The sequence below is a fragment of the Streptopelia decaocto genome, assembly GCF_964273445.1.
Source record: "Streptopelia decaocto genome assembly, chromosome: 3".
NCBI lineage: Eukaryota > Metazoa > Chordata > Aves > Columbiformes > Columbidae > Streptopelia > Streptopelia decaocto.
This window is the reverse complement of record NC_138656.1, coordinates 63316088-63332339: the sequence shown is the minus strand read 5'-3', so window position 1 is coordinate 63332339 and position 16252 is coordinate 63316088. Positions and strand designations below refer to the sequence as shown.

The 16252-nt window shown below is 40.6% G+C and overlaps 2 protein-coding genes across 2 annotated transcripts in view; both read left to right on the top strand.

Annotated features, from left to right (window-relative positions):
- Positions 1 to 16252, top strand: part of LOC309437226 (A-kinase anchor protein 7-like) — a 90262-nt gene that overhangs the window by 60521 nt on the left and 13489 nt on the right.
- The window catches only part of LOC309437229 (A-kinase anchor protein 7-like), a 28075-nt gene continuing 12174 nt past the window's right edge, over positions 352 to 16252 (top strand). The window contains exon 1 of the mRNA XM_082047369.1: positions 352 to 511. Coding sequence (XP_081903495.1) covers positions 463 to 511 — 49 coding nt within the window. The 5' untranslated portion in view covers positions 352 to 462. The remainder of the gene's footprint in view (positions 512 to 16252) is intronic.

Below are 16252 nucleotides of genomic sequence, written 5' to 3'. Positions count from 1 at the left end.
CCATATTTTCTCCCCTTCCTCAGCACACTTGCTGAGGGAGGGGAGGGGAGCTGCGGTGGCAGAGGGCACACAGCCACGCTCCCACTCTTTAAACGGCCGGTGCCTTATTTAAGGTGGCCAAATGCTGCCTCTTTTTTTGAGTGCCCATCCCTCCTGTAACAGAAGGAAGCGAAGGGGAAGACGGGGCAGCTGTCTCGGAGACAGCCGCCCGGCAGGGAGGCAGCGCAGCCTGCGAGCGGGGCCGGGGCTGCCGCAGCGGAGCGGAGCGGCGGGCGGGGCCGGGCGGGGCGGGGCCGGGGCGGAGGGGCGGGGCCTGCCGCTCACTCCCGCTCTGCCGCTCGCTCCCACAGCAGAATAAGCAATTTCTTCACGGACGGCAGCCCGGTCTGCAGCTTTCGCTTGAGGTGTGCACGCAGAGAGGAGGAGGAGGAGGAGGAAGAGGAAGATAAGGCAGTAGATGCCATGGGCCAGCTCTGCTGCTTTCCCTTCTCCAGAGGGGAGGACAAGATCAGTAAGTGGCAGAGCTGCGGGCTGCCGCCGCCGCGGGGAGCGCAGAGCTGCGGGCGGGCAGGGCTTGGGGTGCTCTTGCCTTTGGGAACGTTCACCGATTGCTTTCTAGAGAAAGGACGGGGATAGCTGGAGACAGATTAAACAATATTCCCATTAGGTAGATTAAGATATCCCTGTAAGAGAGAGAAAGTAATTATGTCTGATTTTCTTTCTGAGCATTCTAGCAGTCCATTTCTCTGTGCAAATGTAGCCACAGTGAGTATTCTAATTTTCCTTTTTAGCAAGTGTGGTTTAGAGTAAGAGATGAAAAGGGATTAAAAGCAAGTGCAATTTTAACTATTGCAATTTAGAGTGCGAGATGAGAAGGGTTCTGATGTTGATAGCATATGCATGTTGATGGTAATGCTCATTAGCAACAGATAGAAAGAATGGACATTTTTGTTGATGGCAATGTTGACAGATGGTGAAGGAAATCATCAATGCACTTTTCATCTGGGTGTTGTTTGGATGTGTAGTTTTAAGCTGACCGAGTGAGGGAAGAGTTGCACTCTATGCATTAATCTGGTAGCATCTCTAGAGTGACTATCAAGTGCATCTGTCTGGTTCTGCTTTTAGTTGTAAATGTAAGTTGAATTAGAGGAAGCAGTTCTGATTGCCTCCTCCTTTGATGCACTGAGTCAAGCTAGCTACTTTGACTGGAATGTTGTTTCTGTTAAATTATGTGCTGAAAATGATGTTTGTCCTAAGTTGTTTACACAATAAAATATTTACTCTTGGCTTTTTGCTCAGTGAAATATTTTCAGCCTCTCTTCTAGAGGATAGAGCCACATTTCTGTCACATTGTGTCTGAAATCAGTTTTAACTAAATTCACATAATTCATTAGCTGTGGGCTAGAAAATCCATTTTTCTGATCTGGTTTCTGTTTCATTCTTTTTACTCAGGAAGCTGTCTAGGCATAATAAAATCGGAGTTTATACCATCAATTTAAAAAAAAAAGTGTACACCAGTAGTGTAAGAAACCTAGAAGACAGCCTCAAGAAAATTAGTTGGCTGTTTTAAAATGTTTTACCTTTACGGGTCATGGCATGAGGGTAAATGTTGCCTGGGGAAAACGCCTAGGGATATTTTATATTTCAAAACTTTTTTTATTGCTTATCCAGTACAGTAGCTAGTGCATCTCACTTCTAATATACAGAATAGATGGAGAGAGACAGCAAATACAAATTGTTTTTAAGATTGTTCTGTTGACACAGAGCAAAGATACAAAAATGCAATAGATTCTTCTGCATCCTGCTTCTTTTTGGTCCCCTCACTTCACTGCTTTTTGACTTTTCTTCTGGCATTACCTGTCATGCACTGGCTGTCTTCATACGTGCTCCTGAGAGTGAATGGAACATAGTGAATATAAAATTTTGCATAGCATGACCTGGAACTGCTGGTAGTTGAACAGATCATTCAGGAGATGTCATTGTGTGCAAAGTCACAAAGGCTTTTGAAAGAGGTGGGCTTTTGGCATGTAGCAACTGAAAGGTGTGGCACAAACACCCGAGGATGAGGGAGGGACAAAAAGCACAGTTAGAGGACAGTGGGAATCTGAAGCAAGGAGATCTGGCTATGGATGAGGTAAGAGGGCGGTGTCTGAAATGGGGAGAAAAAAATAGATGCTGCATTTTTATCAGTGTTTGTGGAGGAGTAAGATAGGCTGAGACATCTTAAAAAGGGAAAGAGAGAGGAAGTATGTGACAAGGATGGTGGGATGGTGGGCTCTTCCCTCGGCCCTGCACGGTCTGGAGAAAGAAGCAGAGAAGGGGCTTTGCTTTCAGTGGTCCCCTGGCCTCCTCCCTCCTTCCCTCTCTGCTGCCGCACCTGGTTCTCCCTCGGGGCGGTGGGAGAAGCGCTGCCGTGCGTGGCTGCCGTGCCACAGCTAGACATGCTGTTCGAAGCTGGGCACACGGAACAGGCAGAAAAGAGGGACTTTCACATCTATTTTTTATCTTCCTATTGTATTATCATGATGGCCTTTAAACTAATTGTGTTGGGAAATTAACCTGGGCTTTTATTGCCACTAAATTGTCCTGGTTAGCAAACATGCAGGTGCAAATCACGATCATGTGAAACAAAAAAGCACATTAAATAAAGGCAAGCATTTGCAGTAAAGAGCAACTCACCATGCTACTTGACTTGCTTCTGTCACAGTGAAGATGAAAATGTCCAGACTTCTTTATGGTCTTCCTTTAAGTTTTGTTTCAGCTGAGGTGCCTCAAGTTAACACAGCTGACAAATGCCAGTTATTGAAGTGCTGGGAGTTCATTACTCAGTAAGGAAATGTTTCCATTTCATATATTGTGTAGTTCCAAAAGTTTTTGTAAATTATACTGTCTGGTATTGTTACTTAGTACATATTTATGTTGAGTGAGGTGAAAGCTCACCACTTTCGTGGCATGCTTTTTAAAATTTGAGTTTAGATCTATTCCACATCAAGTTTGAATTGAATTTAGCTTCAACAGGTTGCCTAATCTGCACGGTTTAAAAAAAAAAAAAAAAAAAGATTTAACCTTGGGATTTAAGAGATGCCTATGACTGAAATGCACTGAAGTACTGACGAGTGGAAGCTGAGTCATTTTATTCAGTTTGAAGAGCCACTTGCTTACATCTTGTATTCACACACCTCATGTATTTCACATCTCTCTGTATTCTCTTCAAATACAGGTATAACCTTGAAAAACATTTAGCCAAGTTTTATGGTTATGGTAAGATCACAGGAGTGGTTGTTCTGGACCAGATTTGAGATCCCTTTCCCCAGCATTGTAGGTACAGGGTGCCTAATAAAACCCTTAGAAAGGGGCACACATAAGAAGGCGTTTCCTCAAAATATAGCTCCAATGCAACAGTTCAAGGCTTGTGGACTTTGTGAAGCAGGGTAGCACCCTTGGTAATTAAAAGTCTTTAATATTTTTTTCTTCCAATAATTTTTCCTGTCACCTCTTGAATCCACATAAACTTTTAGTATCTGTACTGTCTTCTGGCAAGGAGCTTTACAGCTTAAGTACGTATTTTCTGAAGAATCTTGTTAGCCATGCCAAAAAATACAGTTTGATTTATTGAGTACTACCTAAATAAACAGTTTCTCTACCACACTTGATAGAAATCAATTCCCAGAATGTACTCTGGGGAGCAAAGATTTAGGGTATTCTACAGAAGAGGGAAGGAAGGAAGGAAGGAAGGAAGGAAGGAAGGAAGGAAGGAAGGAAGGAAGGAAGGAAGGAAGGAAGGAAGGAAGGAAGGAAGGAAGGAAGGAAGGAAGGAAGGAAGGAAGGAAGGAAGGAAGGAAGGAAGGAAGGAAGGAAGGAAGGAAGGAAGGAAGGAAGGAAGGAAGGAAGGAAGGAAGGAAGGAAGTATCTGTCCTCACCACAGGTTGTGGGACAGAGATATAAGTAAAGCATGAGTAGAAGCTGTTATAACTTAGGCATTTAGGATCTTCACATCCTGTTCTTTGAGTTGTCTCAGTGAACGATCATGTAACCACTCTAAGGCTGAGGAGCTTTCTGCAGGGATGCAGACACCTAAATCAGCATCTCCAAATGCTGCCTTTGTGTATATTCATCTATAAATCCTTCGTTTAGTCCTTTACCGGACAACGTTTTAAAAATAATTGGTGGCTTACCTAGTTTTTTCTTTGCCTTTAGGTACATAAAATGTGACCATATTGATATTATTATTATCATCATGGTCTTGTGCAAGGGATCCCTCAGGTTCCTAAAAATTTGAAGGAATTTATCCTTGTGAATGTAAATAACTGGCTTAGGGCTTACTTAAATTTTGGTAAAATTTATGTAAAATTTATGTAAAATTTATGAAGGGTTTTTTTCTAAATTAAAAGCACAGGATGTTTCAAAAAGATGGATCCAATGTGAAGTCAACTGCAACTTGAAATTGGGTCCAACTTTTTGAAACGCCCTGTATTAGGGTGGAAATTGTGGGGTTTTTAAGTAAACACAAAATGAAAACCCCCAGTTTATTTCTTCCCCCATTCAACCATGTTAAATTCCAGTGAAATATGTGGGGGTTTCAAAATTTGACTTGCTAAGTTTAAGGAGGGTCTTTTGAAAGAGTATGTTCCAAAAAAGAGTATATTCTGAAAGAGAGTATATTCCAAAAAAACCCCTAGTATACAGTCTAACAATTCTTCATATTTCTGAGATCATGAAGGAGTTCCTTGTATGATAACCCTGGAGTTAGACCTGGTATTGATTTGCTGATGTCAAAGCTAAGTAAGTGCTTTTTCATTTTGGCAATTATCTCAAATTATTTTAACTGCTTTTTGAAATTATCTTGTTGGAAGCTTATTTCTGGTCTGAAGTTGTTTGTTTGTTTTACTGTGATAGTGGGACACTTTTTAATGTGGCGTAAAAGAAAGCATTTTGCAAGATAAGAATCATTACAATTAATTTTAGCTGTATATGTGTTAGTCCATTTGCTTCCTGGTTCCAGATAGGAAACCAAGGATTTCAGTCTTTGTTATACTGGCCATAAATTTTTAGAAAAGGCTGTTGAATATTGAATGCATACAAAATTATTGGGTCAGACAACTACTGTTGTGAAATAAGGCTGGTCATACCAAAGTAGATCCTGGAATTTGTTTGATTCATAACTTGAGAGGGCAGAGCACACCCATGTGAGCATTCTCGTATGTTTTCATTTAATGAAATTAAGCACTTAAATTGTTATTTGATAGCTGTTATACACTATTACTTATAGTACACGTTGAATATAACATATGCAGGTAGTTGTGGAAATAAGTAAATGAACCCAGGGCCTGAAGCTACATACTCTGTGCCCAGGATCTGGTCAAGCTCCAACACGTGGCCAGGCCAGTGACATTCCATTTGGATCTTGCTCATTTGGGCCTGACCAAAAATTGCCCAACAGTATCAAACTAGGGATTGTGTTTTGAGGGTAAAAAAAAGTTCAATGAAGGAAATGCAACTATTTTATTTAGGTCTGAAACTGATTTGGAAAATCCTGAAAGTTATATTTGCAAATCAATGACTTGGTTGAATTTGCAGTTTGTTATCATTAATTATTTTGCATCTGTACTGTAGCCACATAAAAGATGCATTGTCTGGCCTTCTGTCATGAGAGACAGTACAGGTTTGCCTACCACAAATAGTAAGTCAATCCCTGTTGTTAAACAGCTCTTGTACATTTGCCAGGCTAACTAGTTTCTGAACAGCCTCCTGTCCTGCAGGTCGTGTGTCCTTTTCACTTCTGTTTTGTGAGGTTTTAACTCTTAGTTGCTCAAAGTGTTACCTGCTCCGGTACTATTAAGACACTATCCTTTTCCCTTCTTCTTACCTGAATGTGAAAATACACACTCATCAGCTAAGCTTGGTGAGCCCTATATAGGCTCCATTCTGCAGTGCTTATATTCTTTCCTTGCCAATCTCCCTATTAAATGTCCTTTCTTCACTCCTACATTCACTCATATACACAAGATAGACACAGACAAAGAGGTGCACGATGTGGATGAAAAAAACAGTTTGAAGGAAAGGTGCATTCCTCAAAAATGATATTTTGAGTAACAACTAGCTGTTGTTTGCCTTTTTCTCTCGTAGAACTTCGTAGTGCCCATGATTAGGTTGCTAATGTTACTTCCATTCTCTGTTGGAAGAAAAGAAAGAAAACTTAGTGGTCCCAACCAAAACTAAATGTTCAATATGTACCATGTCAAAGTTGAAAGTTACACAAGTCTTTCCGCTCCTGTAACCAATGTTAGGTTTGAGGACCAAGGCAATAAGCCTAATAAAGGCCTGATCACAATCAAGACTGTCATTAGTGTTTGTGAATCATGAGTATCTCCACTTGTGTGTCCATTCTTGGGACTGACACTGGCTGTTGAAAATAATCCCTCAGTGATGAGGCTAGACTGCTAGGATTGTGCACACCAGTGAAGACAAATAGAAAGCATAAATTTAATTAAAATCTGGGAGAGAAAGTAGGGGGCTTAGATTAACTGTTAATTTCAACTTCATTGCAAGGTATCAAGGTAGGGATGATAGAAGAACAGGTTTTTAAATAGGAGGAAGGAGATTTAAAAAGACCTGCAGCAGTGGGTGCCTATTTGTGGCCTCAAAAATGGAGAAATGTAGTCCTCTTGAAGATAATAAAAATAATGATGGCTGTGAAATTGAAGAGTTTTTGAATTGATGTTAGATGCATCCATATGTCTTAGGAACTCATTACAGAAATTAAAAAGTCTCTATGTCTCTATTTTTTTAATTAATAAGTGATCCCAGCAAATAGTTCTGCATGGTACGAATGCATATTGCCAAATTTGCTCCACCATTTCAGGTGGCATTTGACTTTTAATTGAAAAGCGAAAATCAATTTTTTTCTCTCTTTATGTTTAATACAAATATATCTAAGTCCACATTTAAATTGTATCAGCATGTATGGCCTGTGGAAAGAAATTAAATTAGCTTATTGAATTTAATTTTTGTATGAGTTTTTATTTGGCTATAAGGAATTTTCAAGCATAGAATTGTATAATTTTTAAAATGAGGCTATGTTTTACTCTTTCACAAGTATGCAGCAGACTGTCTTGCTCTATAGTCTATCAGACTGCAGATGTTAGGCTTCCTTTCACCTTCCTGACAGGATGTTTTGTGTATAATAAATTGCAACTAGAAATTCTGGAGATGAATCAAGTCAAATGTGATTGCCTTGCTATTAAGTTATGTTACTGATGGGGTAAAAAGCAGCAGTGTTTATTCTATAATTTATTTAGAAGTAGGGCAGAACTGCTTTTTTACTGAAAGGAAGCGTGAGCAAAGACAGGGAGCTCTTTGGTTCATAATAAAAAAATTGTCAAGCTGAATTTGTAACTGTTCTGTAACAAAATAGCGAAAACTGTGAATTTGATTAAAAGTCTAATCTTTCTGTAGCATGCTTTTATGTATGAACAGAAGACTTATGTGGGGCTGAAGGCCTTGTTAGGAGGTACTTTGGACCACAGTGATTTATAACTGCAGTACACCGAGAAATTTGAGCAAAACTGTTAACCAAGCCTGTTTGTATTAAAGGACTTGAAGTCCCATGAGAAGTTAGGAAGAGATTTCATTTCAGTTCTGTTGTAGCAAGCAGAAGATCAGAACTAGCTAATTAGTATAGGTAACTAGTTTAATGATGGGATAGATACCAGCACTACTTGGCTGCACTAAGAGAAGATAAGAAAGAAAAAGAGTAGTAAAAAAGTTCAGAAGACCCTGATGGGAAACCTGAGCAGGTGGGTTGGACTAGCTTATCTCCAGAAGTCCCTTGCAACCCCAACCATTCTGTGATTCTGTGAGATGAGGTTGCTAAAATTGACTCCGTGTTGATGGAGTTGGAATTTTAATAAACTTGATTATCATTTTTCAAAAAGTATGTTGGCAGAGAACCAGCCTCTAGTGATTTCTGACTCTGTAGCAAGATGAGAACTGCCCAGGTCCCCAAGTGCTGTCTGCTGTTACTGCAATGTATTGTTTTCTGTCTTCCACTGATGCCACCAGGAGCTGATTGCAGAAAATGTCTGCGCCAATGGTTAAGACCCTTTTAAAACTTCCCTCCTGGATAATTTTGTGGGCAATTTGTTCCTGTCATACCTAGACTGTCCATTGGCTTAAATATTCAAGGGTAAATAGCTTAATGTCCGTCTTATCGTCAGCATAATTGCCAAACCATCACTTTGTGTAGGTGGAAAAAATAGGGAGCTTTTTAACTGTGAGATGACACATAATATTTTGCAGAAGTATTTGCATAGTTTCCTCCTATATTGAAATTGCATTTATTTTCCATATTGAGGTCAAGTGCATGATCCTGTACTCACATGCTACTGTTACTTTACTGTCAGTACCTCTGCAACTGTATTAGGTCCCAAACAAAATTTGATATATTTTTTTTTCTCCAAATGACTGGCAGATGGGGCATAAGAGAACTCTTGACTTTTGCTTGCACCTTTGCTATGTTCATAGTCCTCTTTATCCCCTGCATGGGTTCTGGGTGACGTTTGACATGCCTGCCTCCCTGGTAAGACTATCAAGGTGAAAACTGCCAGAGTTTTGGTAACCATACCTGTACTTTGTAGTGGGTTGCTACAAGCCGCCTTCTTTTGTAGTGGGTTCTAGCAAGAAATACATGATCATACACAGTATTAATTAACCTCACTTGTTACAGAAGAATGTTGATAGAAACAAAGTTAATATGCTGGCAGTTGTTAAGATAAGCAAACCAATAATGGCTCTACAGCCATAAACAATATCCTGTTCTAGATTCAAAAGTGCCAACAGAAGATGTTGATGGTGCCATGTGGTCATTGCTGCCACCATCCCCAGTCGTACATCACCAGTGCACTGCTGATGTACGCTGTGTGTGCTGATCCATAGCAGAGCAGGTTATGTGAGCACTCCCTTAAGGCAAAATCACCCCAATGAGGTTAAACACTTCTCCATCGTTGGCTGACTAACCTGGCTAATTTTGCTTGAAATGAATTAAGAAATCCTCCAAAACCATGGGGCAGATAATGGTAAGCATCACCCAGCCACAATGACTTCCTGCACTGCGTGATTTGATCTAGTAAAGAATATCTGTTGCTTCAGAAATACACAGGCTTAGTCTTGCAAAATGCTGAGCAGTCTCGATACCTCGTGAACATGTGCACAGGTGGTGATGCTGGATCCTGCTGCTGGCAGAGGATGCTGGGGTGGCAAGGAGCTGAAGCTTTTCTTGCACATGGGAAGGATTAATGGTGTGACGGGAGGGGACATGAACCAGAACGGGTTGGTTATGGTGCCTTTCTCAACAGACTTTATTAGTAACATTTATATTGAGATAAATTAAAACTGTACTACTCCCTTGGTGTAATGAAAGGGATTTTACTGTGTCTGAAGTAATAAGCTCTGTTTCTGTGCAGATTGATCCACTGATACTTGTGGATCAAATAGTACATCATGTAGACATCAGATGGGTCAGTGTTCCTGTTAAGTTCAGTATTCTCAGCACAGTGAAATTGTATCTCTTTACCTTTCCCAGACTCAGATGGAGAGAAGAAGGAGGACTTGCCTGGTTGTAGTCCAGCACTTTTCAGGAACTGCAGCAAGATCAGTTGGAAGGGTGAATCTCTGAGAAGCGTGTGGACTAGGCATCTCCCTTTTGCCATCCCTCCCAGTTGTTTGCCTCACATGGCTGCTGTCCCACAAGATAAAGTGCTGTACTTCTCATTGGGTGGCTAATTTCCAAGGTCCTGTAGTGCTTACCATGCTTATATTTCACAAGAGGCTTATCTTCATATTTGTATGCTTCCCTATCCTCTTCTGACCTGCAAAACCATAATTCTCTAAGAATTCCAGAAATAAGCTTATTGACAAAGAAGTGATAGTTAGTTAATGCTAGTCTGGAAATGTTAAGAGCCATGGAAGAAAATGAAACAACCAATGCAAGGTTATACCTCATTTCTGCTGTGAAGGGCATTATGTGAGCCATTTGTGAATTTTTAGGTAAAATAATCTATTTAATCACACCAGAGCAGATTCTTCACTGTTTAATCATGTTAGTACTGCAGTGGATAACTCTGCTGTGGGATTTTTCGTTGAGCAAAGATGAGAGACAACATTAAAATTGTTTTGTTTACGGCTGAAGGCTTCTTTGCAGATTATGGGACCTGAGCCTGTGATCCCAGCGAGCCCTTGCAAAGGTCACCACTGCTGGAACTAGTCAGCACACTTGTCAGGCTAACAGAGGCTGCTGGTCCAGGGGTTGTGAAAAATGCAGTGTTAGTTATACATATGTTTAATACATATGTTTCATATATAATATACAATATATGTGTGTGTATATATATATATTCTATACAATATACATACACGATATATAATATACAATATATATGTATACAATATATATGTATAATATATAATTAAACACAGTAAGAGATTATGATCAGTACCACACAGTATTTCTGCTATTATGTGGAAAGGAAAGGAAAGGAAAGGAAAGGAAAGGAAAGGAAAGGAAAGGAAAGGAAAGGAAAGGAAAGGAAAGGAAAGGAAAGGAAAGGAAAGGAAAGGAAAGGAAAGGAAAGGAAAGGAAAGGAAAGGAAAGGAAAGGAAAGGAAAGGAAAGGAAAGGAAAGGAAAGGAAAGGAAAGGAAAGAAAGGAAAGGAAAGGAGAGTCCTCTGTCAAGGAGAGGGACATTCCTTACAATATTTATTTTACTGCATGTTGATACAATGAATTATTTCCATCATTTGTTTTCTTGCTTTTACTCTCTATTTTAAAATTTATGGCCAAGTAACTTTTCAGTATGCTTTGCTACAAGGTCAGGCAGTCCATGTGGAGAAGTAATGCACTGGAAACTTGCTTGTGTGGAGATGTTTCTAACCGTGACATTAGCCAGACGTTTTATTCATTGTTTCCGGAAGGTGTTTCATTCAAAGAACTGCATGAATAAAGAGCAGATTCAACAGGAAAAGTAGTGTTTTTTTGATCCACTTACTAAGCACACTGATGCTACTTCAATTAAATTGATTGGCAAATGTTTGGGGGGACAGGAACGTTCAGTAGATGCAGAACTGAGCCCCATATTTCCTCGATTACATAGATACAGTTTAAATTCCATCCGCCATAGGTCATTTCCTTGCCCTGTTTGGTGGGGGGAAAGCCCAAGAATGTATCCAAAACTCTTTGTGTGGCAGTTTAGGAAAAAGGAAGCTTTACAAAGCTTTGGAATCTGAGTGAGTTTTGCTGTAACAGTGTTCAAATAGCCCTGGGCATTTCTGTGGGCTACCAGCTGCAGTGGCGGATTACAGTGAAAATTGCATTTAGTGTTCCAAACTGTGCTCCTTCTTGGTTCAAAAAACCAAACAGTAATACAGACTGAAGAGTGGTGAATACCATTTCTCATGGGGCCAAACCTTTCCAATGTGATTAGGGTGGGGTTTTTTTGTAATTCTCCAGCATAAAGTTAGAACAAAAACTTGAATAGAAATTAATAACTCTTTTAAAATATGCTGTAATGGGTAATAACTTTTGTAAAGGGGAAAAAATTGATGGTTAACTATTGTCTATCAATTTTCAATATAACATAAATAAGAATACGTGTTGCTTTTCCCCACAAATTTCTTTCTGTATTTCTTTCTGTATTGATACTTTTCTGGTAGTGATAAAATCTCAGAAAAATTTCCAAAGTACATTAAATGGGAATTTTAATAGTTGTTATATCAATTTAAAATAATAACTTAAATGATGATTTACCATTTAGGTAATGCAGTGCTTGGAAGCTGTCTAAAAGGACACTTCAGTTGGAATATTCTATTAAAAGCAAGCTACCAGTGTTGCAGGATTTTTGCTAAACATGCAAGTAAAACTATGAAAGTGAGACAGATTATCGAAGGCATGAATCAAGCAGTAGTGAAAATGTCAAGTGAAACCCTTAGCAGCAGTAGGCAAGGATAGTGCTGATTTATACCAACCCAGGACCCGACCTGCCAAGTGTCATGGCTGTGACAGTCCCCTGGCACTCCCTGGAGTCAAGGGCTGCAGTGAGACAGATGAGAATATCAGCTAGCCCATGTAAAAACAGCCTGTCTATAAATACTATCAGAGAGATTGGTTCAGATGGCAAGCCAACAAAATTGCCAACTCCATCTGGAATCTTCTTTGTGAGTACGTAGATAGCAAGGGAAGGAGCCCATGTAAAATACCATTCTTGCAGCCCTGGGCATTAAAAATCAGGCTGGTAGTCTGCTCCCATGGACCTTGCAAGAGATTTCCAACATGATTTCTTAAAATGAGAGTAAGCCTGGAAGTAAAATAAGATCACGTTGAAATTTTCTGCATTTGCACTAGTTTTCTTAAGCAGTGTGTCTGCTGCTATCTCATATCCTTTTGGGCTTGAAAAGGAGAATAAAGGGCATAAGATGAAGTAAACATGCAGAAAAATGTCTTGGGTGAACTAAAGAGAGTAACTTCACTGGTTGTCCTTACGCAGATCTTCCACTTAAGAGGAAGTGTTGTATTAGATTTCTTATACTTTTCTAAGTATGCAGGTTAAGCATTTTTGCTCATTAGTGGAAAATGTTATGTATTCAGACCATATACACCTAGATATGAGATATTCTGTCTTTTAAGCTGTTAAGATGATTTAAAGATTATCTTAGTAGCACCATTGCCACAGCAGAAGGAAGACTGGGTTCTCAGAGGAACTCTGCTTGCTTTACCCTAGCTTACTATTGAATAAGGCAAAACCTGCAACATTATGTTTTTATTGATTTCCAAAGGGTAAATTACAGGCTGTTGTTATCAGATAACATTAAAAGCTGCCCTGTATCTGTGCTGAACAACATCCAAATACCTTATTCCGTATAATGGAAATCCCCTTAGTACTGTTTCTCATATTCACTATTATATACTCCTTTCTCGGTTGACAGAGTTTTATGTATACTCTGGCACTGTGCCTCTCCACTCACTGTACAAATTGTGCCATCTGTGACTCACCAAACAGTAGAAGAAGGAGCAGTGTGGTTTGCTCGAGTGCTCTAAGACCTGGCCTGAAAAGTAGAAAGCATCACAAAGTCTAAATATTTAGGGTTAGCAATTCTAGCTTTCCATTTCCTTACTTCTGGGGATTATATCAGCACTAAAGCAGTAGGATTTCATTGTAATAGAAGAGGAAATGGGAATTGTGCTCCCACAGCTTTACTGGAGTCCTGAGCCAAATCCTGGCCTCTGGCACATGCATTGCTCCAGCTACTTCTGCGTTACTCTGAGGCTGTTTCTTATTTTATATATTCTGTTTTCATTTGTGCTGGGCTGCTGTGGACTTAAGTCAAAACCTCTACCAGCAGAAATCCGCAGAAGTAACTGTTTCATGAACATGGAATTTATCCCAACGTACTTCTTACCTTTACTGCCTACAGACGCGCCCCGGCTCTGCAGCCCACTCTGAGTGTCGCAGACTCCTGTGCGCTGCACGAAGGGGTGTATGGGGTGCACCCCGGATTGCCGTGCCTGTGCTCATGAATTGTCACTGTGGATCCTGCTGTAATTCTGGCCCTGGCAAAAGGGCATGTTGTGCAGCAGCTCCTGGGCGCTGGTTAGGAGTGAGCACCAACCCGAGACCAGTCCCAGCTGGCAGTTTGGGTGCAGCTGCACTGTTTGAGAAGCCGGCAGAGCTGGTCAGGGTGGACCCGAGCTGCTCTGTGCTACTTGGCCCCATAGCCAAGGAGTGAGTATTGGCATCGTGGAGCTCACCTGTGTAAACATAGCCAGGTACCTCTGAATGGAACACTGGGTTTCAGAGATACTTTTCATGTTACTGTGAGGACGGGCATTGTATCTAATGTCAACATAGAACCTAGGTTGAATTTTCCTTCCCTGCTCAAAAGTGATGCGTAAGCAAATCCATATTACAGCCAAAGAAGAAGTGTGACATGCTAAATATGAAATACTGTTCTCTGTTACTATATATAAACACCTACCCCAATTTAGGTACTTGTTTGCTTCAACTTATTGTATTGCTGTATGACAAGTCCTACTGTAACCTAATCCCTGTGAGTTTAGAGTGGAACCACTCACAGTGCAGAAATTGTAACATATGGAAAAAGCATCTATCTATTACAGAAATAGAATAGCCACAGTTGGGAGGGGCAAAGTGTTATACAGTCAAAATGCAGTAATTGTCTGCTTCTTCCTAACCTGATGTTTTGAATGTGCTTTTTTTTTTTTTCTCTTACACTGTCTTATTTGTGATGCTTAATGCTAGCTAATTGAGTGCTTTGTTTTCTAATGGAGAGTGGTATTCCTGGAAGCAGGCAGGCATGTTTTAACCTTTATGCCAGAAACCATTAAAATGTTAAAGTGAAAAATTATAAAAATGGTCTGCACAGCCTCTCTAAAAGATACCATATGATTAAGAAAGAGAAAATAAGTTCTTTTGTTTTGTTTCATTAAAGGCCTCTAACAACCAAAATCTGGACAAATAACTCTCAAATTTGACATTTCTGTACTGACCTGGAATGATGAGGAGGCTGTACTCAGTCCTCTTGAAAAGGGGGGGAAAACAGGTTTCGTCTATGGAAAAGATTCACTCTGGGAAGGCGAAAATACCCCAAACCCTATAGCTTTTTCTCCTCTGGCAAGGTCATGTGGCACCAGACCTACAACCTTTTAGCAGAATTGGCATGCATGCAGCGCCAGCCAAATCTGCACTGGAAAGGTCAGGGTAACTTTTGTCCTAGAAGCTCCAGAGGCACAATTGTGGAACAGAGGAGGAAGAAGTTTGGAGGAAGGGTTACGTTTTCAGAAGAAGATAATGCTCCAAATGCAAAGTAGGTGCCCAGGCTGCACTTCTAGAAAATGCCTGGGGAGCTCCACCCTGGGGAAAGCCCATGTGCTCCAAAAGTAGGAACTAGCTAGTTTTGGAAAAAAAAATCTACAAAGACAGAAGGCAGGAGGAGGAACTGGTTAATATGATTAAGCAACTGTTAAGATAGCACAGAATTACTTCTGTTGCATCATGCGAAATAAGAACAAGAGAGAACATTTTGTATGTATTTCTGGGAAAGCTTCCTGTCAGTGACAGATGCTGGACTGCAGAGGGTCTCTACGTTTTGCAATGTTATGACCAAGTTTTTCAAATGAATGCAGACAAACAAAGAAAACAAGGCAAACAAAGGTCCTTAGTCCAGTGAGAGGTTGTCCTTTAGATGACACTGGTCTGTTATTATTTGTGGAATTATTATAGGCAGAGTGGAAAACAAGATATCTTGAGAAGTTTTGTCATAAGGCATACTGGCACCTTTTTCAGCAGCTAATTATTGCTGGTTTTGTAACATTTCATACCTAATAATTTTTGCTGTTCCTAAAGTTTGAGTGATTCCATAAGCTTGAACTGTATAATCAACAGAAGTAGAGGAATTTGGAGTATAGAGTCACAGAATCACAAAATCACAAAATGTTAGGGATTGGAAGGGACCTCAAAAGATCATCTAGTCCAATCCCCCTGCCGGAGCAGGAACACCTAGATGTGGTTACACAGGAATGTGTCCAGGCAGGTTTTGAATGTCTCCAGAGAAGGAGACTCCACAACCCACCTGGGCAGCCTGTTCCAGTGTTCGGGCACCCTTACTGAGAAGAAGTTTCTTCTCATATTTAAGTGGAACCTCCTGTGTTCCAGTTTGAACCCATTACCCCTTGTCCTACCGCTGGTTGTCACTAAGAAGAGCCTGGCTCCATCCTCGTGACACCCTTTATATATTTGTAAACATTAATAAGGTCCCCCCTTAGTCTCCTCCAAACTAAAGAGACCCAGCTCCCTCAGCCTTTTCTCATAAGCGAGATGCTCCACTCCCTTGGTCATCTTTGTTGCCCTATGCTGGACTCTCTCCAGCAGTTCCCTGTCCTTCTTGAACTGAGGGGCCCAGAACTGGACACAATATTCCAGATGTGGTCTCACCAGGGCAGAGTAGAGGGGAAGGGGAACCTCCCTCGACCTACTAACCACCCCCCTTCTAGTACACCCCAGGATGCCACTGGCCACAAGGGCACAGTGCTGGCTCATGGTCATCCTGCTGTCCAGGACCCCCTGGTCCCTTTCCCCTACTCTGCTCTCTAACAAGTCATTCCCCAACTTATACTGGAACCCGGTGTTGTTCCTACCCAGATGCAATTCTCTACACTTGCCCTTGTTATATTTCATTAAATTTTT